This window comes from Oncorhynchus clarkii, chromosome 17 (genome assembly GCF_045791955.1).
Source record: "Oncorhynchus clarkii lewisi isolate Uvic-CL-2024 chromosome 17, UVic_Ocla_1.0, whole genome shotgun sequence".
Classification (NCBI taxonomy): Eukaryota; Metazoa; Chordata; class Actinopteri; order Salmoniformes; family Salmonidae; genus Oncorhynchus; species Oncorhynchus clarkii.
This window is the reverse complement of record NC_092163.1, coordinates 35,928,110-35,954,176: the sequence shown is the minus strand read 5'-3', so window position 1 is coordinate 35,954,176 and position 26,067 is coordinate 35,928,110. Positions and strand designations below refer to the sequence as shown.

Here is a 26,067-nt window from a genome sequence, read left to right as displayed (position 1 = left end):
GTCTCATCCAGAGCGGACTGGGATCCCCAACATGGAGAGACAGGAAGGACAGGCTTCCAAATGCCGTTAAGGCCCACTCCTGATGGAGAATACGAAGAGTACCAACGCTGGAAAATGACAGACCTCACCACTTTAATTAATGGAACAGTTGCCCAGCCTACATGGGGGTGCCTCTGCATGGCTCCTCCAACTACAGACACTTACCTTTGGCCTACGCCTCTGTCTGGGAGACATGAAGGCCCTGTTGGCTAGAGCTACAGACCATACCACCATGATGGCTCTCATAAGAGATGCAGATCTGGCCACGGCCCCAGCTGCACTAGGTCTAGGACGATTCCGAACTCAGTTATGGGCTGAGTTGAGAAGAGCATACCCTACCGAACGAAACCACTCAACCCTGTCATCGTTCACCATCAATCAAGGGGAACAACCAGCAGCCTACCTGGATAGAGCAAAGACAACATGGAGAACCGTTCATGAAGACCCATATGATCACACTGCTACCACACTCAGCATGTGGAAGGAAATGGTGGTGAACGGGACCCAGAATGAAGTCCGTATAAAACTAAGGGGCACAGTGGGGCTGATGGCGCTACCTTTAGCTCAGTTTAACTCCCATGTGCATCACCACATCACCCAATTCAACAAGGAAAAGGGTGGAGCGGATACACAAGTCCAGTCCCTACAGGTACAACTTCTGAATCTTCAGCTGAAAGAAGCCCAGAAGGGGGAGAAACCCAAGAAACAGATGATGTCGGAGGAACATCCCGATATCGCACAAATCATTGAGAAAACTGTTTCCCAAATGATACAGCAACAACACCCTCCCACGCAGGGAACTCCCCTGCCTCCTCAACACCGGGAGCCGCCCCATCCAATGGCGCCACCTCCACACTATCAACCACCTACACAACATCAGTTGCCGTGGGGACAGCAACCACGCCACCCTGCACCATGGGCGAGCTGTTATAACTGTAAGCAGGGTGGACATATGGCTTGACAGTGCCCATATCCAATGACAGCGGCCCAAAACCACTGGATGGCAAACAGGGGACGAGGATACACACCAAGAGCAAGAGGAGGAGTCCGACCAACAATGTATCAACCACGAGCTCCCCCTCAACCTGCATACAACCACCCTACTCCAGACCCAAATCAGCAACCACCACCTCCTTTCCAGGGCATGTCGGACGAATATGCCCCTTGGCCCTGAAGATGCCCACCACCACCGGACGGTAGGGAGGGTCAGGTTTTTCCTCTTCACACAGAACCCACCGAGCTGTGTGAGGTGGAAGGAGTGACCCACCAATTTCTGGTAGATACAGGATGTACGTACTCTGCTATAAGAACCCGTCAACCACTCTCTTCGGAATCAATACAGGTGGTGGGGGTATCAGGGGCACCCGAAGCACAAAACAAAACCGTTCCGTTGCTCTTCACATGGGGCCAATCAAACCTGAGGCATCAGTTCCTGTACTGTCCAAATTGCCCAATCAACCTCCTGTTACGGTTTTCTTGGTGAGAAGGAGAGTCGGACCAAAATGCAGCGTGTAGATTGCGATCCATGTTTATTCAACAAACGAAAACACGAATCTAAATACAAACACTACAAAAACAATAAACGTAACGAAAACCGAAACAGCCTATACTTGTGTAAAACTAACACAGAACAAGGACATCATGATACTAAGGACAATCACCCACGACAAACTCAAAGAATATGGCTGCCTAAATATGGTTCCCAATCAGAGACAACGATAAACACCTGCCTCTGATTGAGAACCACTCCAGACAGCCATAGACTTTGCTAGATAACCCCACTAGCTACAATCCCAATACATACATACCAGAACCCCAGGACAAAACACACCAAAATACAAAAAACCCGATGCCACACCCTGGCCTGACCCAATACATGAAGAAAAACACAAAATACTTAGACCAGGGCGTGACACCTCCTTGGGAGAGATCTCTTGTGCAAGCTGAAATGTTCCATCTATCTGACTGAGAAGGGGGTAGAGGTTTCCATTGATCCCATTACCTCAACTCCTGCTCGTCCTGTCAGGTTATTAATGTTACCCCTCATCCCGACCCCTGTTCTGTTCGGCAACACAATAAATCTATTGGCTGAAATGCGTTGACACAGGCCCAGGGACTCCAGCGATCCAATTCCACTTCAACCAACTGAAACAACAGATCTATGCACTGCATCCATACAAGACCCCACAGGCTGAGATCCACTGCACACTCAATGTAACGGATGATGACGTAAACCCATACACTGACGACTGGGATGAAAACATGATGCACCTCACTCCATCCATCAGATGTTGCACCATCGTCTGCGGTCAGGAAGGAGTCGCAGCACCAGTCATACTACCACCTTATCTGAAATCATGGTTCCTTCTAGGGGAGGAGTCAGCACCCCATGTCACACTAGCTGTGGGTAATGGTTTCGAAGCCAGAAGCTTGGGCCCAATGATCAGGAGTGCATCAAAACTGGAGTGGGAACCAACCCAAACACCGGGGATACACAAAGCCACCACGGAGAAAATGTGGAGGTTGAAAGACTGACCTGAAAGACTGACCGTGCCAAGACACCATGGCAAGCCATACACAGACCACCCATCTACTGAAGCATTGCTCTCTACTATAGATGAAAAGATATGGACTCACACCCCTTTCGATGTTGGTAAGCTACAAGTGGCCCCAGTCTCCATTACACTATTGGATCCAAGCCAGATACCTATTTACCGAACTCAGTATCATCTAAAGCCTGAACAAACCAATGGGATCAAGCCAACCATTAATGGGCTGGAAGGGGCTCAGGTGATTTATTGAACTGTCTCCCCATGGAACACTCCCATTCTACCAGTACTGAAGGCAGGGGGAGAAACATACCGGATGGTACAAGACTTCCGAGCAGTGAATGACGTCACTGCACCTATAGACCTGCCTGTCCCTGACCCTCACATCACTCTGAGCAACCTGTCACCGAGACATCAATATTTCACGGTTGTGGACTTGGCTAATGCATTCTTCAGCATTCCTTTGGATGAAGCATCCCAACCACTCTCGGCATTCACCTATGAAGGACAGCAATTTACTTACTCCGTCTTGCCAATGGGGTACAGGTGCTCCCCCGGAATTTTTAACCATATCCTCAAGACTCACCTGGCTGAGCTGAAAATTCCAGAGGGGGTGATTCTGATCCAGTATGTAGACGACCTGTTGTTGGGGGCTCCCACTTCGGATCTCTGTCTACAGATGACAAAATCATTACTGGACTTCCTTGCAGTCAAGGGATACAAGGTAAAGAAGAGTAAGGTCCAGTCCTGTCGCAGAACTGTCCTTTTCTTAGGCAGAGAAATCTCTGGGGAAGGTGCAGGGCTCTCCAAAAGCCACAGAGACTCAATACTCCATCATCCACGCCCCATCACAGTGTCAGGAATGTTGTCATTCCTTGGGCTGACTGGTTACAGCCGCACACACATCCCTGACTTCGCTGGCAGAACTGAGCCCTTGAGGGAAATAGTACGCGAGGCGGGGTCGAGAAACCTACACTCACCACTGGTATGGACTCCTGAAGCATCATTGGCTTTTTCACTCTTGAAGACGGATCTCTCAGTGGCCGCAGCTTTAACCGCACCTGACTACAAAAACAAATTCCATCTTGATGTTTCTGAAAAAGAAGGATTTACGTCATCCATCCTTTTTCAGAAACAAGAGGGGGAGAGGAGAGTGCTGATGTATCACTCCTCGAAACTGGACCACATTGAAGTAGGACAAACCACATGTTCTAGGTATATGGCTGCAGTTGCAAAAGCCATTGAAAAAACCGCCCACCTGGTAATGTGCCATCCGTTGGAAATCCACACCCACCACGGAGTTGCGGCATATCTGATGAGCAAAGAATTCACATTCAGCGCCGAAAGAAAAACGAAAATCCAGAACAAATGCACACAATCACACATCACATTTGTCAACACTGACAAAAACATGGCTGACGCGCTCAACGCGGAAGAAGGACTGCCCCACTCCTGTGCGGAACGAGCTGCACAAGAATTAAAACTGAGACCTGACCTGGGGAATGAACCACTCTGCAACCCTGACCTATGGTTGTACACAGACGGATGCTGTTACAGAGGAGAAGATGGAAACATAGCAGCATATGCAGTGGTGCAGCAGCTTCCGGATGGATCACACGTGACCCTGGAGTCGGCTATCATTCCGCAACCTGCGTCAGCTCAATTAGCTGAAATCATAGGCTTGACACAAGCACTGAAAGGAGCTGAAGGGAAAACTGTAAATATCTACACCGACTCGGCATATGCCCATGGAGCAGTTCATATGGATGGACCACAATGGGTGAGGCGCAACTTCACCACCACCGGGAACCTTCCAATTAAACACAAGACACAGATGGAAAAACTGATTACATCCGTTTCTCTACCCGAAAAGGTGGCCATCATGAAGTGTAAAGGACATCAACAACTGAAAAACAGAGTCAGCGAGGGGAATGATGCAGCTGACAAAGCAGCCAAGAAAGCTGGTGGATACACACCAAGACAAATGGTGCTGCAGACCCAACCACCCCAGACTGAACTAACAGAACAACACATAAAAGAGCTCCAGATCTCGGCAGGACCATATGAACATTCAGTTTGGGGACAGAAGGGGGCTACCAAAGGACCGGATGGACTGTGGAGATGCCATGACGGCAGATTGGTGGCTCCCGCAAATCTATGCCCAGAACTAATACGGGAAGCTCATGGGCCCACCCACGAAGGCAAACTAAGGACTTTACAGAAGGTGTCTCACATCTGGTGGCACCCTCACATGAAAGATATGACAGACTTATTCTGTGACGAGTGCAGCATTTCTGGTAGCTACAATCCTAAGAAACCATACCAAACTCCAATGGGCTCATACCCAGTACCTAATGCATGTTTTCAGGACATTAGCATAGATTACACAGACATGGGGGCGGATAATGTGGTTAATGGGAAACGCTACCTATTAGTGATGGTGGATAGGTTTTCCAAATGGGTAGAGGCAATTCCAACGGCGAGAGAGGATGCGAAGTCAGTCATTAACCTCTTTGATCTCTAGGGGCGCTATTTCATTTTTGGATAAAAAACGTTCCCGTTTTAAGCGCGATAGTTTTTGAAAGAAAACACTCTGAAGTTTCAGAATCTGCAAAGATATTGTCTGTAAGTGCCTCAGAACTCATTCTACAGGCGAAACCAAGATGATGCGTCAACCAGGAAATGAGCAGATTTCTGAAGCTCTGTTTTCCATTGTCTCCTTATATGGCTGTGATTGCGCAAGGAATGAGCCTACACTTTCTGTCGTTCTCCCAAGGCGTTAGCAGCATTGTGACGTATTTGTAGGCATATCATTGGAAGATTGACCATAAGAGACTACATTTTCCAAGTGTCCGCCTGGTGTCCCTGCGTCGAAATTGGAGCGTAAAGCCAGGTGCAATTATTTTTCCATTTGAGAGCAAGGAGAAACCAGGCTTCCAGGAAGGATATATCATTGAAGAGATATGTGGAAAAACACCTTGAGTATTGATTCTAAACCACGTTTGCCATGTTTCAGTCGATATTATGGAGTTAATTTGGAAAAAAGTTCGCGTTTTGAGGGCTGAATTTTCGTTTTTTTTTTTTTTTTTTTGGTAGCCAAATGTGATGTACAAAACGGAGCTATTTCTAATACACAAAGATTCTTTTTGGAAAAACTGAGCATCTGCTATCTAACTGAGAGTCTCCTCATTGAAAACATCAGAAGTTCTTCAAAGGTAAGTTATTTTATTTGAAGGCTTTACTTGTTTTTGTGATAGTTGCCTGCTAAATGCTAACGCTAATGCTAACGCTAAATGCTACGCTAGCTAGCTACTGTTACACAAATGATTGTTTTCCTATGGTTGAAAAGCATATTTTGAAAATCTGAGATGACAGTGTTGTTAACAAAAGGCTAAGCTTGAGAGATATCATATTTATTTCATTTCATTTGCGATTTTCATGAATAGTTAACGTTGCGTTATGGTAATGAGCTTAGGTCTATAAATAGAATCCCGGATCCGGGTTTGGTCGTCGCAACAGGTTAAATGGCTACAAACTGAACCCATACCCAGGTATGGGGTTCCGCGTCAAATCCGTTCCGACATTGGCTCCCACTTCAGCAATCAGCACCTGAGAAAGGTGGAGGAGTGATTTGGCATCACACACAAATTTGGGTCTGTCTATAGGCCACAATCCCAAGGTCTCGTGGAACGCGGGAATCAAACGCTTAAATCCAAAATAGCTAAGGTATGTGCCGGGTCGAAGTTGAAATGGGTCGAAGCCCTGCCCCTGGCGTTGATGGCCATGAGAGCCTCACCAGGGTCAGGCACCCATCTCTCTCCTCACGAGATAATGACTGGTAGAGTCATGCCTGGCCCACCAAGGGAGGGAGGTCATATGCCCGCTCTTGATGTGCAACAAATTTCTATGTCTAACTATGTAAGAGAACTAACAGAACTTTCTGCAGCTCTCTCTGTTCAGGTTCACAAGGTCCAGGAGAGAGAACTGCCGGAAGATCCAGTACCACTGAAGGTAAAAGTTGGAGACTGGGTAAGGGTAAAGGTCCACAAGAGAAAGTGGCTGGAACCCAGGTGGACTGGTCCGTACGAAGTGAAGGAGGTTACTTCACACTCAGTCCAGGTCAAGGTAAATTGGGCGCACCTTGGCACCACCTCACACATTGTACACCAGCTCCAACCCCTTCCCGCACACTGACGGAAGTCAGAACTGACCTAAGTTTTCTACATTCGGTCCCAAATTCTACATCTATTTAGCCAGGGAAAATGGGAGGTTCAGCCCCATACTCCCTGACTAAATCACACCTTTCCCCCTGGGAACGTTTGGGGATCTCGGGACCCCTGTTTGTCATTTTTCTTCTCATAGGAGGAGTCACGGTATGCACACTCACATGGCTTATAGACCAACAGATGCACCCACTACAGATTCACACACTGAATTCTACTCTGCCAGGTGAAACTAACTCTCTCTCTCTTCCCTTTTATCTACCACAAGACCATACCGTTTCTAGGCGTGAGGTGGGGGTCACTAAGTGCACCCCCCAGGAGTTGAAGAGCACCACCTTGTGTTTGCCTTTCAATGCCACCACCACCGCTTACCTGCCTTGGGGCCTTTTGGGTCATGCGCGAAATAGTCTGGGGCTACCTGCCTGGACCTATTCCAGTTTTAACTGGTATATAACCAAAAAACCTGGTGGCGGAAACAGGGTATGACTGGTCCAGCTATTCCAAGGGACGGGTTGCCCTTGCCTGGCGCAAACGGCTTACACTTTCACGCACTGGTTTTCAATTAAAGCTGATTGTACGACCTGGGACCACTATGGGTTGCCAGGTTTTTACGTTGGCCCCATATGTAGATATCAGCAGGACTGAAGTCTATTTCACACTATATATCTGCTTTACGCCACAACCACAGCCTACTTCTGTGACGGTGCGTGACAGTATGGCAAAGCCACATACCCTACCCCAGCACAGGGATGGGTGGGGTTCTGCTGTTTTAGTGGTCACTACCCCTACCCCGGATGAGAACATTCGGGTTGCTACAGGTGTCTCAGGTTTGTCTAACAATTGGTTATTGTTGACCGAACAAGCAGCCAATACAACCCCCACTAGTTGCGTAGTTTGCATGGGTGCCAGACCATTGCTCCGCATTGTCCCGGCCACTGTCGAGATCGGATGTTTAATGCCCCTTATGGACAAAGACAATCCGACTGGTAATTGCTCCTTGTGGGATGCAGTTTACCCTGTTGTCTCCGCTACGGTCAGGGCACCAGTATTTTCCTCTGATGTTGCCTGGGCCGAATTCTCCTGTATTAACATGACAGTGGGTATACTACAGTTAGGTTTGCTCCCTGAGGGTTGGTGTACAAATACTATCGTAGTAGTTGGTGGTTTTAAGCCAGTGATCAGGGCTGACATCTGGTGGTGGTGTGGCGGACCTCGGCTTTTTGACAGAACTCCCAATAATGCTACGGGTACTTGTGCGCTTGTAACACTTCTGCTGCCTATCTCTGTTTACCCGATAGGTGTGGGAGATTTGGTGACCCGGATACAGGCTGTGGACCCACAGTATCTGCCTACCAGAACCAAGCGGGAAGCAGCCCTGACTGTTGGGGATCCCACGTATATTGATGCCATAGGTGTTCCTAGGGGGGTCCCTGATGAGTACAAGCTGGTGGACCAGGTCGCCGCAGGTTTTGAATCATCTCTCTGCTGGTGGTGCACTGTGAATAAAAATGTTGACCTCATTAACTATATACATTTCAATGTCCAAAAATTAGGTAACTGGACTCAACAAGGTTTTGAGGCCGTACATGGTCAACTGGCTGCCACCTCCCTTATGGCTTTTCAAAATCGCATTGCCGTTGACATGTTGCTGGCTGAGAAGGGTGGGATATGTTTTATGTTTGGGGAGCAATGTTGCACATTTATCCCCAATAACACAGCCTCTGATGGCAGCCTCACTGTGGTGTTAGAAGGCCTGCGTACCCTTAATGGTAAAATGAAATCCCACTCTGGGGTTGATACCAGCATGTGGGACTCCTGGATGGATGCATTTGGTAAATATAAGGTCCTGGTCTCTTCTATTCTGGTCTCTATCTCTGTGTTTGCTGCTATATTAACCCTCTGTGGCTGTTGTTGCATCCCATGTGCCCGCTCCCTGCTTTCTCGAGTTATTACTTCTGCTATTGCACCAAATAATGACATTGCACTGATGTTCCCCCTCCTACAACAGGAGGATCCTCCGGTGGAGTTTGAAACATGCACATATGAGTAGTTTTCACGTCTCTTTGGAGACGTGAAGAGGGGGACTACAATTTTCCTGTTCTATTTTTCTTACTTTTAGTTTTTGTCACGTCTATTCAGAAGTGAAGAGGGGGATTTGTAATAACATATTAACACATGTAATAACGCATTCACTGACTGTTGTCTGCCTGTGGCCTATACCATGCAATTATGGCTTGCACTCTGTGTTATAACCTCCCCCTCTCCCTGTTTCCTGTATATACTAACTGCACTGGAAACCCCCCGCACAGGTGGCTGACTAAGATAACATACACACTGAAACTCATAAACAGACACACACTCAAACCATCTTTGGGATGGGCTCCAAAGACAAAGCACTCTGTCAAGAACCAATGGGATACTGACACCAGGCTGGAGGGGACTGTCTATCACCTACAAGCAACCTACCAGAAGCCAGGACTACCAGAATCTACCTACGTAATTTCAATGTATAAAATGAACTGCACATCATGTTTCAGGCCTCTTCTTCCGATAGTTCCCTAAGAGCTAGACGAACGGGGCCGTGCAGCACGCTTTGCCAGATACAGCACGCTTTGCCACATTACGCTTGAATAAACGGCCTTTACTATACCTTATCCGCCTTGTCCAGAGTCTCAACTTGGTCTCGTTTCTCATGTATCTATTCATCAACAGTAGCCATGCTGGGGAAGTGTGCCTTAAATTCTAAATAAATCACTGACACCATCACATGGCACATCATTTCCGGTCACAACTTGTGGACTTGTTTACGTGCTGCTGTATGCTTTGTCGCTAATGTTACTTTGCTACCTTCTAACTTTTTTCATTCAACTTTTTCGCCCCGGGCACTTTATCTGGACATGGTTCTACAGGACCTCCACCAGCTGAAGCTAAGTAATAACATTAACATTATGCCTTCTAAATTGTAGTCGCTATACAGGAGAATGATCGCCTCATGGTGAGGATAGCCGTGCTCCAAGCCCAGCTTCAGACAGAATCGTTAGGCAAGGGTAATTTAAGTGTAGGAAAGGATGAAACAGTGTCTGTGCCACCAATAAGTACAGATAGTAGTATAAATCCCCTCTCACAGTCCCCACAGCCAGACAATTTTCTCATGGCTTCTGGAAGGAAATGCTGTAGGAATGCTCAACTGGTGTCGCTCATTCAGCCAACAGAAACGTTCAACCGGTTCTCCCCATTTAAGAAACGAGTCGGAGTCAGAGGCTGAGCCTTCTCTGGTCTCTCCTCCACCCGTTACGGGGTCTGAGACGCCGAAGCTTCCCACCATTAGCTCTGACAAATTGAAAACCCTAGTCATTGGCGACTCCATTAACCGCAGAGGGCAGGGCTACCGACGTTAAGGCTAATCTGAAGATGGTGCTAGCTAAGGCTAAAACTGGCGAGTGTAGAGAGTATAGGGATATTGTTATCCATGTCGGCACCAACGCTGCTAGGATGAAACAGTCAGAGGTCACCAAGCGCAACATAGCTTCAGCGTGTAAATCAGCAAGAAAGATGTGTCGGCATCAAGTAATTGTCTCTGGCCTGCTCCCAGTTAAGGGGAGTGATGAGCTCTACAGCAGAATCTCAGAACTCAATCGCTGGTTGAAAACTGTTTTCTGCCCCTCCCAAAATATAGAATTTGTAGATAATTGTCCCCCTTTCTGGGACTCACCCACAAACAGGACCAAGTCTGGCCTGCTGAGGAGTGATGGACTCACTCTCATCTTATCTATGAACATTGACAGGGCTCTAACTCCTCTAGCTCCACAATGAGATAGGGTGCAGGCCAGGCAGCAGGCTGTTAGCCAGCCTGCCAGCTTATAGGAGTCTGCCACTAGCACAGTCAGTGTTGTCAGCTCAGCTATCCCCATTGAGACCGTGTCTGTGCCTCGATCTAGGTTTGGCAAAACTGAACATGGCTGTGTTCGCCTTAGCAATCTCACTGGAATAAAGACCTCCTCCATTCCTGTCATTATTGAAAGAGATTGTGATATTTCAAAATATCTCAAAATATGGCTACTCACTCACTTCCAAGGCAGTCATAGTCAATGAACTAATCACTGATCATAGTCTTGATGTGATTGGCCTGACTGAAACATGGCTTAAGCCTGTTGAATATACTGTGTTAAATGAGGGCTCTCCTCCTGGTTACACTAGTGACCATATTCCCCGCGCATCCCACAAAGGCGGAGGTGTTGGTAACATTTACAATACCAAATTTCAAATGACCAACAAAACAAATGACTGCGTTTTCGTCTTCTAAACTTCTAGTCATGAAATATATTTAGCCTACTCAATCACTTTTTACACCTACTGTTTACAGGCTTCCTAGGCTGTATCCAGCATTCCTCACTGAGTTCTCTGAATTCCTTTTGAACCTTTTTGGTGACTTTAGTATTCACATGGAAAATCCACAGTCCCACTCCAAAAGGTTTTTGGAGCCATTATCGCCTCAGTGGGTTTTGTCCAACATGTCTCCGGACCTACTCACTGCCACAGTCATACTCAGGGCCTAGTTTTGTCCCGCGGAATAAATATTGTGGATCTTAATGTTTTTCCTCATAATCCGGGACTATCGACCACCATTTTCTTATGTTTGTAATCGCAACAAATAATCTGTTTAGACCCTGACCAAGGATCATCAAAAGCCGTGCTATAAATTCTTGGTTAACCTAAAGATTCCTAGATGCCCTTCCAGACTCCCTCCACCTACCGAAGGACGTCAGAGTATAAAAAAAAAAAATCGGTTAACAACCTAACTGAGGAACTACATTTAACCTTGCGTAATATCCTAGATGCAGTCGCACCCCTAAAAACATTTGTCATAAGAAACTAGCTCCCTTGTATATAGAAAGTACCCGAGCCCTGAGGCAAGCTTCCAGGAAATTGGAATGGAAATGGCGTTACACCAAACTGGAAGTCTTCCGAATGGCTTGGAAAGACGATCTAGGTGCAGTATTGAAGAGCCCTTACTGCTGCTCGATCATCCTATTTTTTCAAACTAATTGAGGAGAATAAGAACTATCCAAAATGTATTTTTGAAACTGTCGCTAAGCTAACTAAAAACCAGTGATAAATTCATGAACTTCTTTGACGAAAGGATTATGATTATTAGAAAGCAAATTACGGACTCCTCTTCAAATCTGCGTATTTCTCCAAAGCTCAGTTGTCCTGAGTATGCACAACACTGCCAGGACCTAGGATCAAGGGAGACACTCAAGTTTTTTAGTACTATATCTCTTGACACATTGATGAAAATAGTAATGGCCTCTAAACCTTCAAGCTGCATACTGGACCCTATTCCAACTAAACTACTGAAAGAGCTGTTTCCTGTGCTTGGCCCTCCTATGTTGAACATAATAAACAGCTCCCTATCCACATGATGTGTACCAAACTCACTTAAAATGGCAGTAATAAAGCCTCTCTTGAAATAGCCAAACCTTGACCCAGAAAATATTTTAAAAACTATCGGCCTATATAGAATCTCCCATCTCTAAAAAAATATATATGAAAAAGCTGTTGTGCAGCAGCTCATTGCCTTCCTGAAGAGAAACAATGTATATGAAATGCTTCAGTCTGGTTTTAGACCCCACCATAGCACTGAGACTGCACTCGTGAAAGTGGTTAATTACCTTTTAATGGCATCAGACCAAGGCTCTGCATCTGTCCTGGTGCTCCATGACCTTAGCGCTGTTTTTGATACAGTCGATCACCACATTCTTTTGGAGAGATTGGAAACAAATATTGGTCTACACAGACAAGTTCTGGCCTGGTTTAGATCTTATTTGTCGGAAAGATATCAGTTTGTCTGTCACGGTCTTCCTCCTCTTCATCTGAAGAGGAGAGGCGAGAAGGATCGGAGGACCAAAATGCGGCGTGGTTTGTGTTCATCTTGATATTTAATAAAGAAAACACTGAACACTGAAACACACTATACAAAAACAATAAACAAAATAACGACCGTGACGCTAATGAGAACTGTGCTGACACAAGCAATCAACATAGACAATCACCCACAAAACCCAACACAAAACAGGCTACCTAAATATGTTTCTCAATCAGAGACAATGATTAACACCTGCCTCTGATTGAGAACCATATTAGGCCCAAACACAGAAACAGACAAACTAGACATCCAACATAGAATGCCCACTCAGATCACACCCTGACCAAACAAAACATAGAAACATACAAAGCAAACTATGGTCAGGGTGTGACATTGTCTCTGTGGATGGTTTGTCCTCTGACAAATCAACTGTAGATTTCGGTGTTCCTCAAGGTTACATTTTAGGACCACTATTGTTTTCACTATACATTTGTACCTCTTGGGGATGTCATTCGGAAACACAATGTTAACTTTCACTGTTTTCCGGACGATACACAGCTGTACATTTCGATGAAACATGGTGAAGCCCCAAAATTGTGACCCCACTTCCCAATTTCAGAATACTATCTTTACTGTCCTAGATGGGTATTTAAGTTCTGGTCAGATAACCTAAAAAGAACATGCTTTTTTGGCTATTCAACACCCTAAAATTGCCACTTTCTATACTTTGCCGAAATTACACAAGAATGTTACACAACCTCCAGGGCGCCCTATTGTAGCGGGCATTGATGCAGTAATGGCCCCTCTATCTACTTTTGTTGACTTTTTTATTAGACCACTCGCAGAACAGCTCCCCTCCTTTGTAAAGGACACCAGCAGTATGATCTCTATCATTGAATCTCTTGATCCTCTCCCTGAGAATACCTTGTTAGTTACTTTTGATGTTGAGTCATTATACACTAATATTCCACACGAGGGCGGTATTGAAGCTATGGAACATTTTCTTCTGCAACGTGACCCTAATGAATGACCTTCCAGTGCATGCATTGTAACATTGGCTGAAATAGTACTCACGCTTAACTATTTCATGTTTCTAAATGATTTCTTTATTCAGACGAAAGGTACTGCTATGGGATCTCCCATGGCTCCTAACTATGCTAATTTGTATGTGGGTTACATGGAGAAACAGTCTATTTTCAATCCTCTCAAAAATGTTTTCATGCCAAACATCATTATTTGGAAACGGTATATTGATGATATTTTTGTTCTATGGAGGGGTGATGCAAAACAGCTCCAGAAATTCCATGCTTTTCTTAACTCCTGTTCTGAGCATCTGAGATTTACTATGCAATCTGACACACGTCAAATCAGTTTTCTTGATCTTCTGATCTTGTATGAAGATAATGTTCTATACACTGATCTTTACAGGAAGCCTACTGATCGTAACAGTTTGTTGAGGGCTGATAGTTGTCACACACTTCCCATGAAAAATAGTTTGCCCTACAGCCAATTCTGTCGAATCAAAAGAATTTGCAAAAAACAATCCGATTTCGACAGAAATATGGCTGAGACGCAAAGAAAGTTCAAGGAGAGGGGCTACAAGAATGATCAGATTAATATTGCCATTGAGAAAATTCAAAACAAAATGAAGGTCAGTCTCGCAAAAAGACGCATTCTTGCGTTCTAACTACCCACTAGTCAAAGTGCTCTGAACAAATTAAGGGAATTGTTCACAAACATTGGCACATCCTAAAATCCGATGATAGTCTCGGTAATGTGTTTTCGGACCTTCCCTTGGTCGTATTCTCGCGGGGCAGAAATCTCAGAGACTAATTGGTAAACTCTGATTTACCACCCCAAGATATTCCTCAACAATGTCTATTTGCGCCCCTACTGGATGGAAATTACAAATGTAATGGCTGTGCTCAATGCAATGGCACTTATAAATGTAGATCCTTCAAACACCCACAAACAGGGAAATCAATCCCAATAAAAGGTGTTATTACGTGCTCCACTAAGGCAGTTATTTATCTTATAACTTGTCCTTGTGGTAAAAATGATGTAGGTGAAACAAAGCGCGAATTAAAAGTACGTATCTCAGAGCATCGTAGCACCATTAGGTGTAAAAACTTTACTTATCCAGTTGCGGCCCACTTCTTGGAGGCAGGCCACTCGATTTCGTCTCTGCGTTACATTGGCATCGAACATGTCACCCTCCCTAGGAGAGGGGGGGACCTTAATATTTATTCTTAAAACGAGTGGCTGCCTGGATCTTTAATTTAAAGACCCTTGAGCCCTTCGGTCTCAACGTAGACTTTGATCTGAAGCCCTTCTTGTGATTATTGTGACTTTGCCATTGTAATTGTCTGTAAGCTTGTCTAGTCAAATTAATCTATGATCGTATGCTATCCATTTGTTGTTTGTATGCTGTTCTTTGTATGACATTTTAATATTTGATTATTAACCAATGATTTTAGGCCACTCTTGGCCATGATTACAGACACCTGTGTCTTTTGACACTATATAAACGAGACATCCCGCAGTGTTCGTGATTATACCCTGATGAAGACAGCTTGGCTGTCGCAACGTTGGTAATTACATTTTTGCATCTGAGCTCCTAGAGTGTGCGGCTCTCTTTTATTTTTAATTTCGAAGCCCCAAAATTGCCCTCCTTGGAAGCCTGTGTTTCAGACATAAGGAAGTGGATGGCAGAAAATGTTTTACTTTTAAACTCAGACAAAACAGAGATGCTAGTTCCAGGTCCCAAGAAACAAAGAGATCTTCTGTTCGATCTGACAATAATCTTGATGGTTGTACAGTCGTCTCAAATTAAACTGTGAATGACCTCGGCGTTACTCTGGACCCTGATCTCTCTTTTGACAAACATATCAAGACTGTTTCAAGGACAGCTTTTTTCCATCTACATAACATTGCAAACATCAGACACCTTCTGTCCAAAAATTATGCAGAAAAAATTTATCCATGCTTTTGTCACTTCTAGATTAGACTACTGCAATGCTCTACTTTCCGGCTACCTGGATAAAGCACTAAATAAACATCAGTTAGTGCTAAACACGGCTGCTAGAATCTTAACTAGAACCCCAAAATGTGATCATATTACTCCAGTGCTAGCCTCCCTACACTGGCTTCCTGTTAAGGCTAGGGCTGAATTTCAAGGTTGTACTGCTAACCTACAAAGCATTACATGGGCTTGCTCCTACCTATCTTTCCGATTTGGTCCTGCCGTACATACCTACACGTATGCTACGGTCACAAGACTCAGGCCTCCTAATTGTCCCTAGAATTTCTAAGCAAACAGCTGGAGGCAGGGCATTCTCCTATAGATCTCAATTTTTATGGAATGGTCTGCCTACCCATGTGAGAGACACAGACACGGTCTCAACCTTTAAACACCGCTTCACCACAGCTAACCGGATGTTTGTCCCTGACGCTGCCAGCTGCCTGGTCCTGGAATGGACTCATTCCTCCAGAGAGCTCTGATATATATAACACTTAACAATCACAATTGCATTATTGTAACTTGTGCTCCCCCCCAAAAAAAAATTATGAACAAAAATAGTTATCTAATAAAACACTTAACCAAACTTGCAAGCCCCGACTCTGATGAGTATGTGGATATATGATGTACTTTCAAAACCCATTTCAACAGAATGACAACTGCAGGCTCTTTTTCTCACTATGGAATTTCTTTGCCTCCAAGGATTATAGTGTCCATTTTAGGAAATTTCTTCACCTCACATGTTGAGCTTATTTGTCCATTTCAATGGCAATTCTAGCATTTGGGGCAAACGGAATTTTTTTTTTTTAGATGCATGCCAGCGAAGCCACTACACAACACAACACAACACTTAACAATACATGAAATGCACTATAACGGCGTCAAACGGTGCCCACAATAGGTTAGGCACTACAGAAAGCTGTCCCGACAGCGGAGCTTTCCTTCCAGTACCACGGAGTGAATCCTTACTTCCGCTACACCTGGCTACCAGGGGAGCCTCGTCTGACAGCGATACAGTTCATTCAGCCTAATATACAAACCATAGCTTATATGGCTGACTTGCTTAAATAAATATGGTTTCTACTGACTCATTGTGGATTTGTGTAACTCGATAAGAACTGCATTCTCCTTCAATAATAACGCATGCAGACATGAGTTTGGACCATACACAAACATTATTACCATTTTATGTTCAGTAAAGTCATTTATATGTTCTTATGTCATTAACACTTAGCTCTCAGTATAAGCAAGGGAAAGCAAACGAGCAGCGACGAGGCAGGCCTATTTGTTTAGCACTTTAGAAATCGACAGCGACGTCAATTCAGATAGATGTTGAGGGCTTAACTTTACTGTTCTTTAAGTCACCACAGAGAGAGAGATAAAGAGCAGACACAGCAGTTAGCATTTAGCCTACCATTTGATGTATTTAATTATGTAGTCTAAAAAGGAAGGAAAGCGCATTGCGCAAAACATCCCTCACAATATGAACTGGGAAAATATGTTACTGAGATGTTTTATTTCTAATTTATCTTCATATCACGAGGATTGAAAATGATTTGCTAGTAGATTGTCGACATGATTCATGACGACAGCTTATCTAGCTTGCAAGCTGAAAGTATGACTTGACATGATCAGTCCAATCAAAGCTACGGGAGATATACTGATGACAGTTGTTTTTTTTGTACTTTCTGTGGATTTGTCAATGCTCAACCACAGATAGAACCTTACAAATCAAATCACATTTATTTATATAGCCCTTCTTACATCAGCTGATATCTCAAAGTGCTCTACAGAAACCCAGCCTAAAACCCCAAACAGCAAGCAATGCAGGTGTAGAAGCAAGGTAGCTAGGAAAAACTCCCTAGGAAGGCCAAAACCTAGGAAGAAACCTAGAGAGGAACCAGACTATGGTTCTGGCTGTGCCGGGTGGAGATTATAAAAGAACATGGTCAAGATGTTCAAATGTTATTAAATGACCAGCATGGTCAAATAATAATAATCACAGTTGTTGTCGAGGGTGCAACAAGTCAGAACCTCAGGAGTAAATGTCAGTTGGCTTTTCATAGCCGATCATCAAGAGTATCTCTACCGCTCCTGCTCTCTCTGGAGAGTTGAAAACAGCAGGTCTGGGTAGCAAGTCCGGAGAACAGGTCAGGGTTCCATAGCCGCAGGTAGAACAGTTGAAACTGGAGCAGCAGCACGGCCAGGTGAACTGGGGACAGCAAGAAGTCATCATGCCAGATAGTCCTGAGTCATGGTCCTAGGGCTCAGGTCCTCCTCCGAGAGAGAGAAAGAAAGAGAATGAAAGAGAGAATTAGAGAGAGCATACTTAAATTCACACAGGACACCGGATAAGACAGGAGAAGTACTCCAGATATAACAGACTGACCCTAGCCCCCCGGCACATAAACTACTGCAGCATAAATACTGGAGGCTGAGACAGGAGGGGTCAGGAGACACTGTGGCCCCATCCGATGATACCCCCGGACAGGGCCAAACAGGCAGGATATAACCCCACCCTCTTTGCCAAAGCACAGCCCCCACACCACTAGAGGGATATCTTCAACCACCAACCTACCATCCTGAGACAAGGCCGAGTATATCCCACAAAGATTTCCAGTAAAGACTTAAAGGTTGAGACCGAGTCTGCGTCTCTCACATGGGTAGGCAGACCATTCCATAAAAATGGAGCTCTATATGAGAATGCCCTGCCTCCAGCTGTTTGCTTAGAAATTCTAGGGACAATTAGGAGGCCTGCGTCTTGTGACCGTAGCGTACATGTAGGTATATACGGCAGGACCAAATGGGAGAGATAGGTAGGAGCAAGCCCATGTATTGCTTTGTAGGTTGACATTGCTACTGACATTGCTTCAGTATTTTAATGTATGCTACTGATTTTTCATTTGCAAGGATTTCTACTGAACCTGAACCCATAAGTGACCCATACAAATTAATGCATTTATCATGTGTATTTCTTGTTGTTATTTGAAAGTACTTGCCAGTACTTGGAATAGTTTTGAACACTTTTTCTTAATCCAGAAGCCTGAGGCTCAGTTTGCCTTCAAGGAACTTAATTCAGTGCTTGACGCAGATCCCGGGATTCTTAATCTGTATTGACAATGACATCGATGCAAAAAAGAATCACTCCGACACTTGCCTGTTACTTTTTCCTCAACTGGGACAGAGTTTCTCTCTATTTGGGTGACTCCTTTAAGTGCCTAGCACTCTGTGTTTACACACCCCGTCACATCTGTTTACTACTGAGACTTCAGTGGAGAGAGAAAACAGTTCCTCTGAAGGTATACAGCAAATGTGCTGAGAGGTGGAGGTTTGTGATTTTAGCGGGGAGCTGAGATGTGAGACACTCGACATGTGTGAGTGGCATTTTAAGAGACTGGCCACACTAAGACGATCCAGAGGAAGGAATAAAGCCCTTTCTTCCCTGTCAATCAATCAATAACACAGTCCTCAGAAAGGAGTATATATCTACCCTTACCACTGTCAATTGATTACAGTTGATTGGGCTTGAGGTCAATCCGTTTTTAACTCTGACAGTTCCGAATTTGATTCATGGATTAGGAAATGCTTAGGCCAATTATTTTCAATGAGGGCTGATTCAATTCAGCAACTCAGTCCAATTCAGTCCATTTACTGTGATCATGTAAGTCATATCAATGGTCACAGGGGACATACTGTGTCTAATAATGTTGTTAATGATTCGCTGACAGGGGATACCAGTAATAGTTAAACACCACAGCTTTACCTTTAAGCTATGGCAGATCAGAAAGGATGAAGGATGGCGATATCCCTGGTTAGCTTTTCATCCCTGGTTTCCACAGAAACGGAACAATCCTTCAGCACACAATGAGCTAACCCTCAGGTACACAAAGGGCCTAATAGAGGACTGAACAATAGGCTCACTCTGGTAATTATGCCTTGGACCCCTAGCAGGAGCTCCTGCCAGGTGAGAAGCCAGAGATACATCTCCATATTTTCTCAATAATGAAATAAAGCTATTTCCTCCCTGCATGAGGGCTCAGATATACAAAAGCCAGTGGTCTGAAAGGGGTGAATGGGAGAAAGGGATGACTAAATCAATGGGTGAAATATACTGAGTTTACAAAACATGCTCTTTCCATGACTTTTTGATTTTTATTGATGTCACTTGTTAAATCTACTTCAATCAGTGCAGATGAAGGGGAGGAGACAGGTTAAAGAAGGATATTTAAGCCTTGACACAATTGAGACATGGATTGTGTATGTGTGTCATTCAGAGGGTGAATGTGCAAGACAAATATTGAAGGGCCTTTGAACAGGGTTATGGTAATAGGTGCGAGGCACACCGGTTTGTGTCAAGAACTGCAACGCTGCTGGGTTTTTCATGCTCAGCAGTTTCCTGTAAAGGAAATACAGGCAACTTGATTTGACTGTGGGAAGCATTGGAGTCGACATGGGCCAGCATCCCCGTGGAACACTTTCGCAACCTTGTAGAATCCATGCCCCCAACTAATTTAGGCTGTTCTGAGGGGGGTGCAAATAAATATTAGGAAGTTGTTCCTAATGTTTTGAAGATGGACATGATATCAGTTCTGCTGCCATGTACAAAGCTTTTCAGAAAGCTATCCCAAATGATAGTGATAAAGGTCACAGAACTTATCAAATGCGTGGATGAATATCATAATCTGCCCATTAGTATCCATATAGAAAGCTCTAATGAACTACCAACAAGTGTCATGACGATACCTGAATGCATCATAGCAGCATGTCCACGTCATGTTTATGTATGCAAGCATTTAACAGGCAGAATGAAGATTTTATTTGATATGGCTCTCATGAAATCCGGGATCCACTTCTTTGCTTTCCATGAAGTAAAAAATTCCTTTCTAAAGATATCAGCACGAGCTGTTTCCCTCCTTGTAAACTTAAATTCTGCCCTTTTTATGCAAGTATCGTAAAACTCTTGAATTATGGATGCCCCCGCAGTGTTTGCATTGGAATTGCACACGGTGGCCATAAAACGCCAGAGCTGTGACAACACCATTAGCACAGATGAGCGTCAGGAGGTAAAACACTTAGGTGATCCATCCCAAGGACCCACTGCCCTGTAGACAGCCAGATTAGCCTTAGCCACGTCGCAGCTATAATGACCTGCCAGGGGCACTAATTCATTTCACAGTGCATCAGCACTCTCCCTGGCACTGATACCATCTCGGCAGGGAAGCAGTCACAGGAAGAGACACTGAACTAGGGGTGACCCTGGCATGTTTTTATTTCAACTTTATTTTGACAGGGAGTCATGCTGAGTCATGCTGAGACCATGGTCTCCTTTACAGATGAGCCCACATCAATATACACTATACACATCAATTTACACATCTATACACATCAGGGTATGTAAACATTATATTAAGTGGCATTGTTTAAAGTAGCTAGTGATACATTTTTTACGTCAATTTCCATTATTAAAGTGGCTGGAGTTGAGTCAGTATGTTGGCAGCAGCCACTCAATGTTAGTGGTGGCTGTTTAACAGTCTGATGGCCTTGAGATAGAAGCTGTTTTTCAGTCTATCGGTCCCTGATTTGATGCACCTGTACTGACCTCGCCTTCTGGATGATAACGGGGTGAACAGGCAGTGGCTCGGGGAGTTGTTGTTCTTGATGATCTTTATGGCCTTCCTGTGACATTGGATGGTGTAGGTGTCCTGGAGGGCAGGTAGTTGTGCAGACCTCACTACCCTGTGGAGAGCCTTATGGTTGTGGGCGGAGCAGTTGCCATACCAGGCGGTGATACAGCCCGACAGGATGCTCTCGATTGTGCATCTGTAAAAGTTTGTGAGTGCTTTTGGTGACAAGCTGAATTTCTTCAGCCTCCTGAGGTTGAAGAGGCGCTGCTGCTCCTTCTTCAAAATGCAGTCTGTGTGGGTGGACCAATTCAGTTTGTCTGTGATGTGTATGCCGAGGAACTTAAAACTTACTACCCTCTCCACTACTGTCCCATCGATGTGGATAGGGGGGTGCTCCCTCTGCTGTTTCCTGAAGTCCACGATCATCTCCTTTGTTTTGTTGACGTTGAGTGTGAGGTTATTTTCCTGACACCACCCTCCGAGGGCCCTCACCTCCTCCCTGTAGGCCGTCTCGTCGTTGTTGGTAATCAAGCCTACCACTGTAGTGTCGTCCGCAAACTTAATGATTGAATTGGAGGCGTGCATAGCCACGCAGTCGTGGGTGAACAGGGAGTACATGAGAGGGCTCAGAATGTACCCTTGTGGGTCCCCAGTGTTGAGGATCAGCGGGGTGGAGATGTTGTTACCTACCCTCACCACCTGGGGGCGGCCTGTCAGGAAGTCCAGTACCCAGTTGCACAGGGCGGGGTCGAGACCAAGGGTGATGACAAGTTTGGAGGGTACTATTGTGTTAAATGCTGAGCTGTAGTCGATGAACAGCATTCTCACGTAGGTATTCCTCTTGTCCAGTTGGGTTAGGGCAGTGAGCAGTGTGGTTGCGATTGCATCGTCTGTGGACCTATTGGGGCGGTAAGCAAATTGGAGTGGGTGTCAGGTAGGGTGGAAGTGATATGGTCCTTGACTAGTCTCTCAAAGCAGGTCCGCAGGTTTTGGTAGCGGGTCATGTCAGTGGCACTGTATTGTCCTCAAAGCGAGCAAAGAAGTTATTTAGTCTGTCTGGGAGCTGACATCCTGGTCCGCGACGGGGCTGGTTTTGTTTTTGTAATCCGTGATTGACTGTAGACCCTGTCACATACCTCTTGTGTCTGAGCCGTTGAATTGCAACTCTACTTTGTCTCTATACTGACGATTAGCTTGAGGGAATAGCTACACTGTTTGTATTCGGTCATGTTTCCGGTCACCTTGCCCTGGTTTAAAGCAGTGGTTCGCGCTTTCAGTTTCGCGTGAATGCTGCCATCAATCCACGATTTCTGGTTTGGGAATGTTTTAATAGTTGCTGTGGGTACGACGTCGCCGATGCACTTTCTAATGAACTCACTCACCGAATCAGCGTATTCGTCAATGTTGTTGTTGGACCCAATGCGGAACATATCCCAATCCACGTGGTTGAAGCAGTCTTGAAGCGTGGAATCAGATTGGTCGGACCAGCGTTGAACAGACCTGAGCGCCGGAGCTTCCTGTTTTAGTTTGTGTCTATAGGCTGGAAGCAACAAAATGGAGTCGTGGTCAGCTTTTCCGAAAGGAGGGCGGGGGAGGGCCTTATATGCGTTGCAGAATAACAATGATCCAGGGTTTTAGCAGCCCTGGTTGCACAATCGATATGGTGAGAGAATTTAGGGAGTCTTGTTTTCAGATTAGCCTTGTTAAAATCCCCAGCTACAATGAATGCAGCCTCAGGATATGTGGTTTCCAGTTTACATAGAGTCAAATAAAGTTCGTTCAGGGCCATCAATGTGTCTGCTTGGGGGGGAATATATACGGCTGTGATTATAATCGAAGAGAAGTCTCTTGGTAGATAATGCGGTCGACATTTGATTGTGAGGAATTCTAAGTCAGGTGAACAGAAGGACTTGAGTTCCTGTATGTTGTTATGATCACACCATGTTTCGTTAATCATAAGGCATACCCCCCTGCCCCTCTTCTTACCAGAAAGATGGTTGTTTCCGTCGGCGCGATGTGTGAAGAAACCAGCTGGCTGCACCGACTCCGATAGCGTGTCTCGAGTGAGCCATGAAGCAAAGAACGTTACAGTCTCTGATGTCTCTCTGGAATGCTACCCTTGCTCGGATTTCATCAACCTTGTTGTCAAGAGACTGGACATTGGCGAGTAGTATGCTAGGGAGTGGTGCGCGATGTGTCCGTCTCCGGAGCCTGACCAGAAGACCGCTTCGTTTGCCCCTTTTATGGCGAGGTTGTTTAGGTTTGCCGGCTGGGATCTGAACTATTGTCCTGGGTGGTGGGCAAAACACAGGATCCACTTCGGGAAACTCGTATTCCTGGTTGTAATGATGATGGTATGTATACATTGGTCAATGATGGTATAGTTTTACATTGGTCAATGTGGTGAGGTTGTCTTCAAAAACAGCTAACACTGCTTTGCATGTTAGATTCTGCCAGATGGTTATTTCCATTACCTAGTTACTCCCAGTTCAGTGTGTGTGTTGCATCTTTTGAGGATTGTTTTCAGGTTGTCTGTATAGCGTTTCTCTTTCCTCCATCACTCTCACTCTATGGAAATAACCTTATTTACAAGAGTGCCTTTCATAAAGTTCCTCCCATTGAGAAAAAGTGACAGATTGAAGCAAACAACATGATGTGTAAGCATTTATATAGTCGTAAACTGTTTGCCCTACATTCAAGATTTCTAGTCAAATGGTTTGGCCAGTGGTTAGCGTCATAACCGTGGGAAGTTGTTTTGAGTAGGGAGTATTGAAGGGTAAAAAAAAATCACCTTTATAATAAAGCATTGCATGCATCTATGCAGACTAACAGAATTGCCTTCATTTCTCAGAGTCGCCTCTTCACTGTTGACGTTGAGACTGGTGTTTTGCGAGTACTATTTAATCATTCTGCCAGTTGAGGAATGTACTTGTCCTCTTGCTCAGTTGTGCACCGGGGCCTCCCACTCCCAATCTGGGGCCTTTCACCCATAATGCGCTCAGCAACCTACTACTTTCATCCTGAAGAGAAAGCACTGTGTCCCACTGTTACAGGACCTCAGAATTACGGGACCTGAGAAATGCCAAGTGCAATGTCCCTGTTAGGGACGGCAGCCAGATGTGGACAAACTGTCCCAAGAGGGGCTACCACTGCCAACTCTGTAACAGAGAGGAGCTGCATGAGATCACACAGCCAGCCAAGAGAGAAGGGACTGTAATTTCAGGAGCTGGACAGTGACATACACTTCCGATACTCATACATTCAGCACTTGGACAGCGACACATATATACGCACAATCTCTTGATGAATGCTGCACGTGTGGTTGTGTGAATGTGTGTGTGTGTGAGTGTGTAAGTGCAAATGTAGCTGTCCAGATACTGAAATCACAAATCCACACCTATCTGCATGAAATGTGTCTATCAAAGCGCTATTGGATCAGAAAGTATGACTCAGAAGCAGAAGGGCTTTGAGTGGGTGGACAGCAAAGGCTCTCTGTGCTAATGGTGCCTCATGTCTCTGTACCTCCTGTTTTTGCCCTCAGCCATGGTTGTGTTCATTAATAAGCCTACCCACATACAGCTGACAGCAGACACTGGAAAGATTACCTTTGCCACAGCCAGGCTTCATCATTTGTTGTTTAACACAGCCAGGTCACCCGTGATATCGACGTCTATCCATGTCTGAGGTACGTTGGGAGATGATGTGGAAACCGACCACTAGGGGCAACCGTGAACGCTATTAAACTTACTTAGACCTAACCTTAAATATTCTGAGTTAATGCTTAAACGCAGCCCTAACCTTAAACATTTGGAGTTAATGCTTAAACTTAACCATAAACACTTTGAAATGTGATATTTGGAACAACTTCGAAGTTAGAATTTTGAGAAACATGTGAACGTCTAACTCTGACATGAGACTGTGAGAGCTTGTAGGTTTTACAGTACAGTACATATCTTTTTTTCATGTTTTTTAGAAAGGTGGGCCATACCGCAGCATACCATATCTCCTTTCCCGTGATGAATTTTTACAGCTTGGCACATCACATAGGCCCTTGTTTTTCAAACGACACATTAATCCCCTAGAGGGTTTGGCTAGAGGGGTTGGAGAGGATGCCAGTTCATTGGGCCAGTCTGGCACTGCTGAACATGAAACAGTGTAATAAAAACCCATCTGTTGGAAGACTGAAGCTGAGCCAACGGAACACAGCCTATGTGCTTGAGGTTTTGGCTGACTGCGGAATAAAGACTACACTCTTACCCTCTTTCCATCCTCTCTACTATTCAAGTGTGGCAACTTTGAGTTTTCTTTAAGGGGATTTTAAGAGAGGGATAAAAAAATATATAGAGTGTGTGTGTGAGTGCATGCGTGTGAGCAGGGGTGGAAAGAGTACTGAAATATGTCACTGAAGTAGAAGTACTGGTACTTTAATGACATTTTACTCAAGTGGAAGTAAAAATGCAGGTGTAAAAAAGGAATCAAGTAAATGTCAAATGTAGCTCATTTAAAAAGTACTCAGTCATTTAGTTACTTTTTAAAATACAAACATTGACCTTAAGGTTACCTGAACGTTGGTACACATGATCCATTCCATGCAATAAATTGATAAAGGTGGAGAGGAAATGAATGTACAGCAAGTTAATTTCTAAGTTAATTTATTGTTTGAGTTCCAGCAAGGCACATCTGTATATAAAAAAATAAAGATTTGTCAATACTATTAATTTTTGAAAATAGATTAAACATTCAAAGC

At 44.7% G+C, this 26,067-nt stretch overlaps 1 protein-coding gene across 1 annotated transcript in view; it reads left to right on the top strand.

Moving 5' to 3' along the window:
* The first annotated feature begins 232 nt into the window (after positions 1-232).
* LOC139369423 (uncharacterized) overlaps positions 233-26,067 on the top strand; it is a 69,775-nt gene continuing 43,940 nt past the window's right edge. The window contains 7 exon segments of the mRNA XM_071108696.1: positions 233-753; positions 836-974; positions 1,023-1,235; positions 2,698-4,885; positions 6,549-6,713; positions 8,110-8,277; positions 9,778-9,858. Coding sequence (XP_070964797.1) covers positions 233-753; positions 836-974; positions 1,023-1,235; positions 2,698-4,885; positions 6,549-6,713; positions 8,110-8,277; positions 9,778-9,858 — 3,475 coding nt within the window.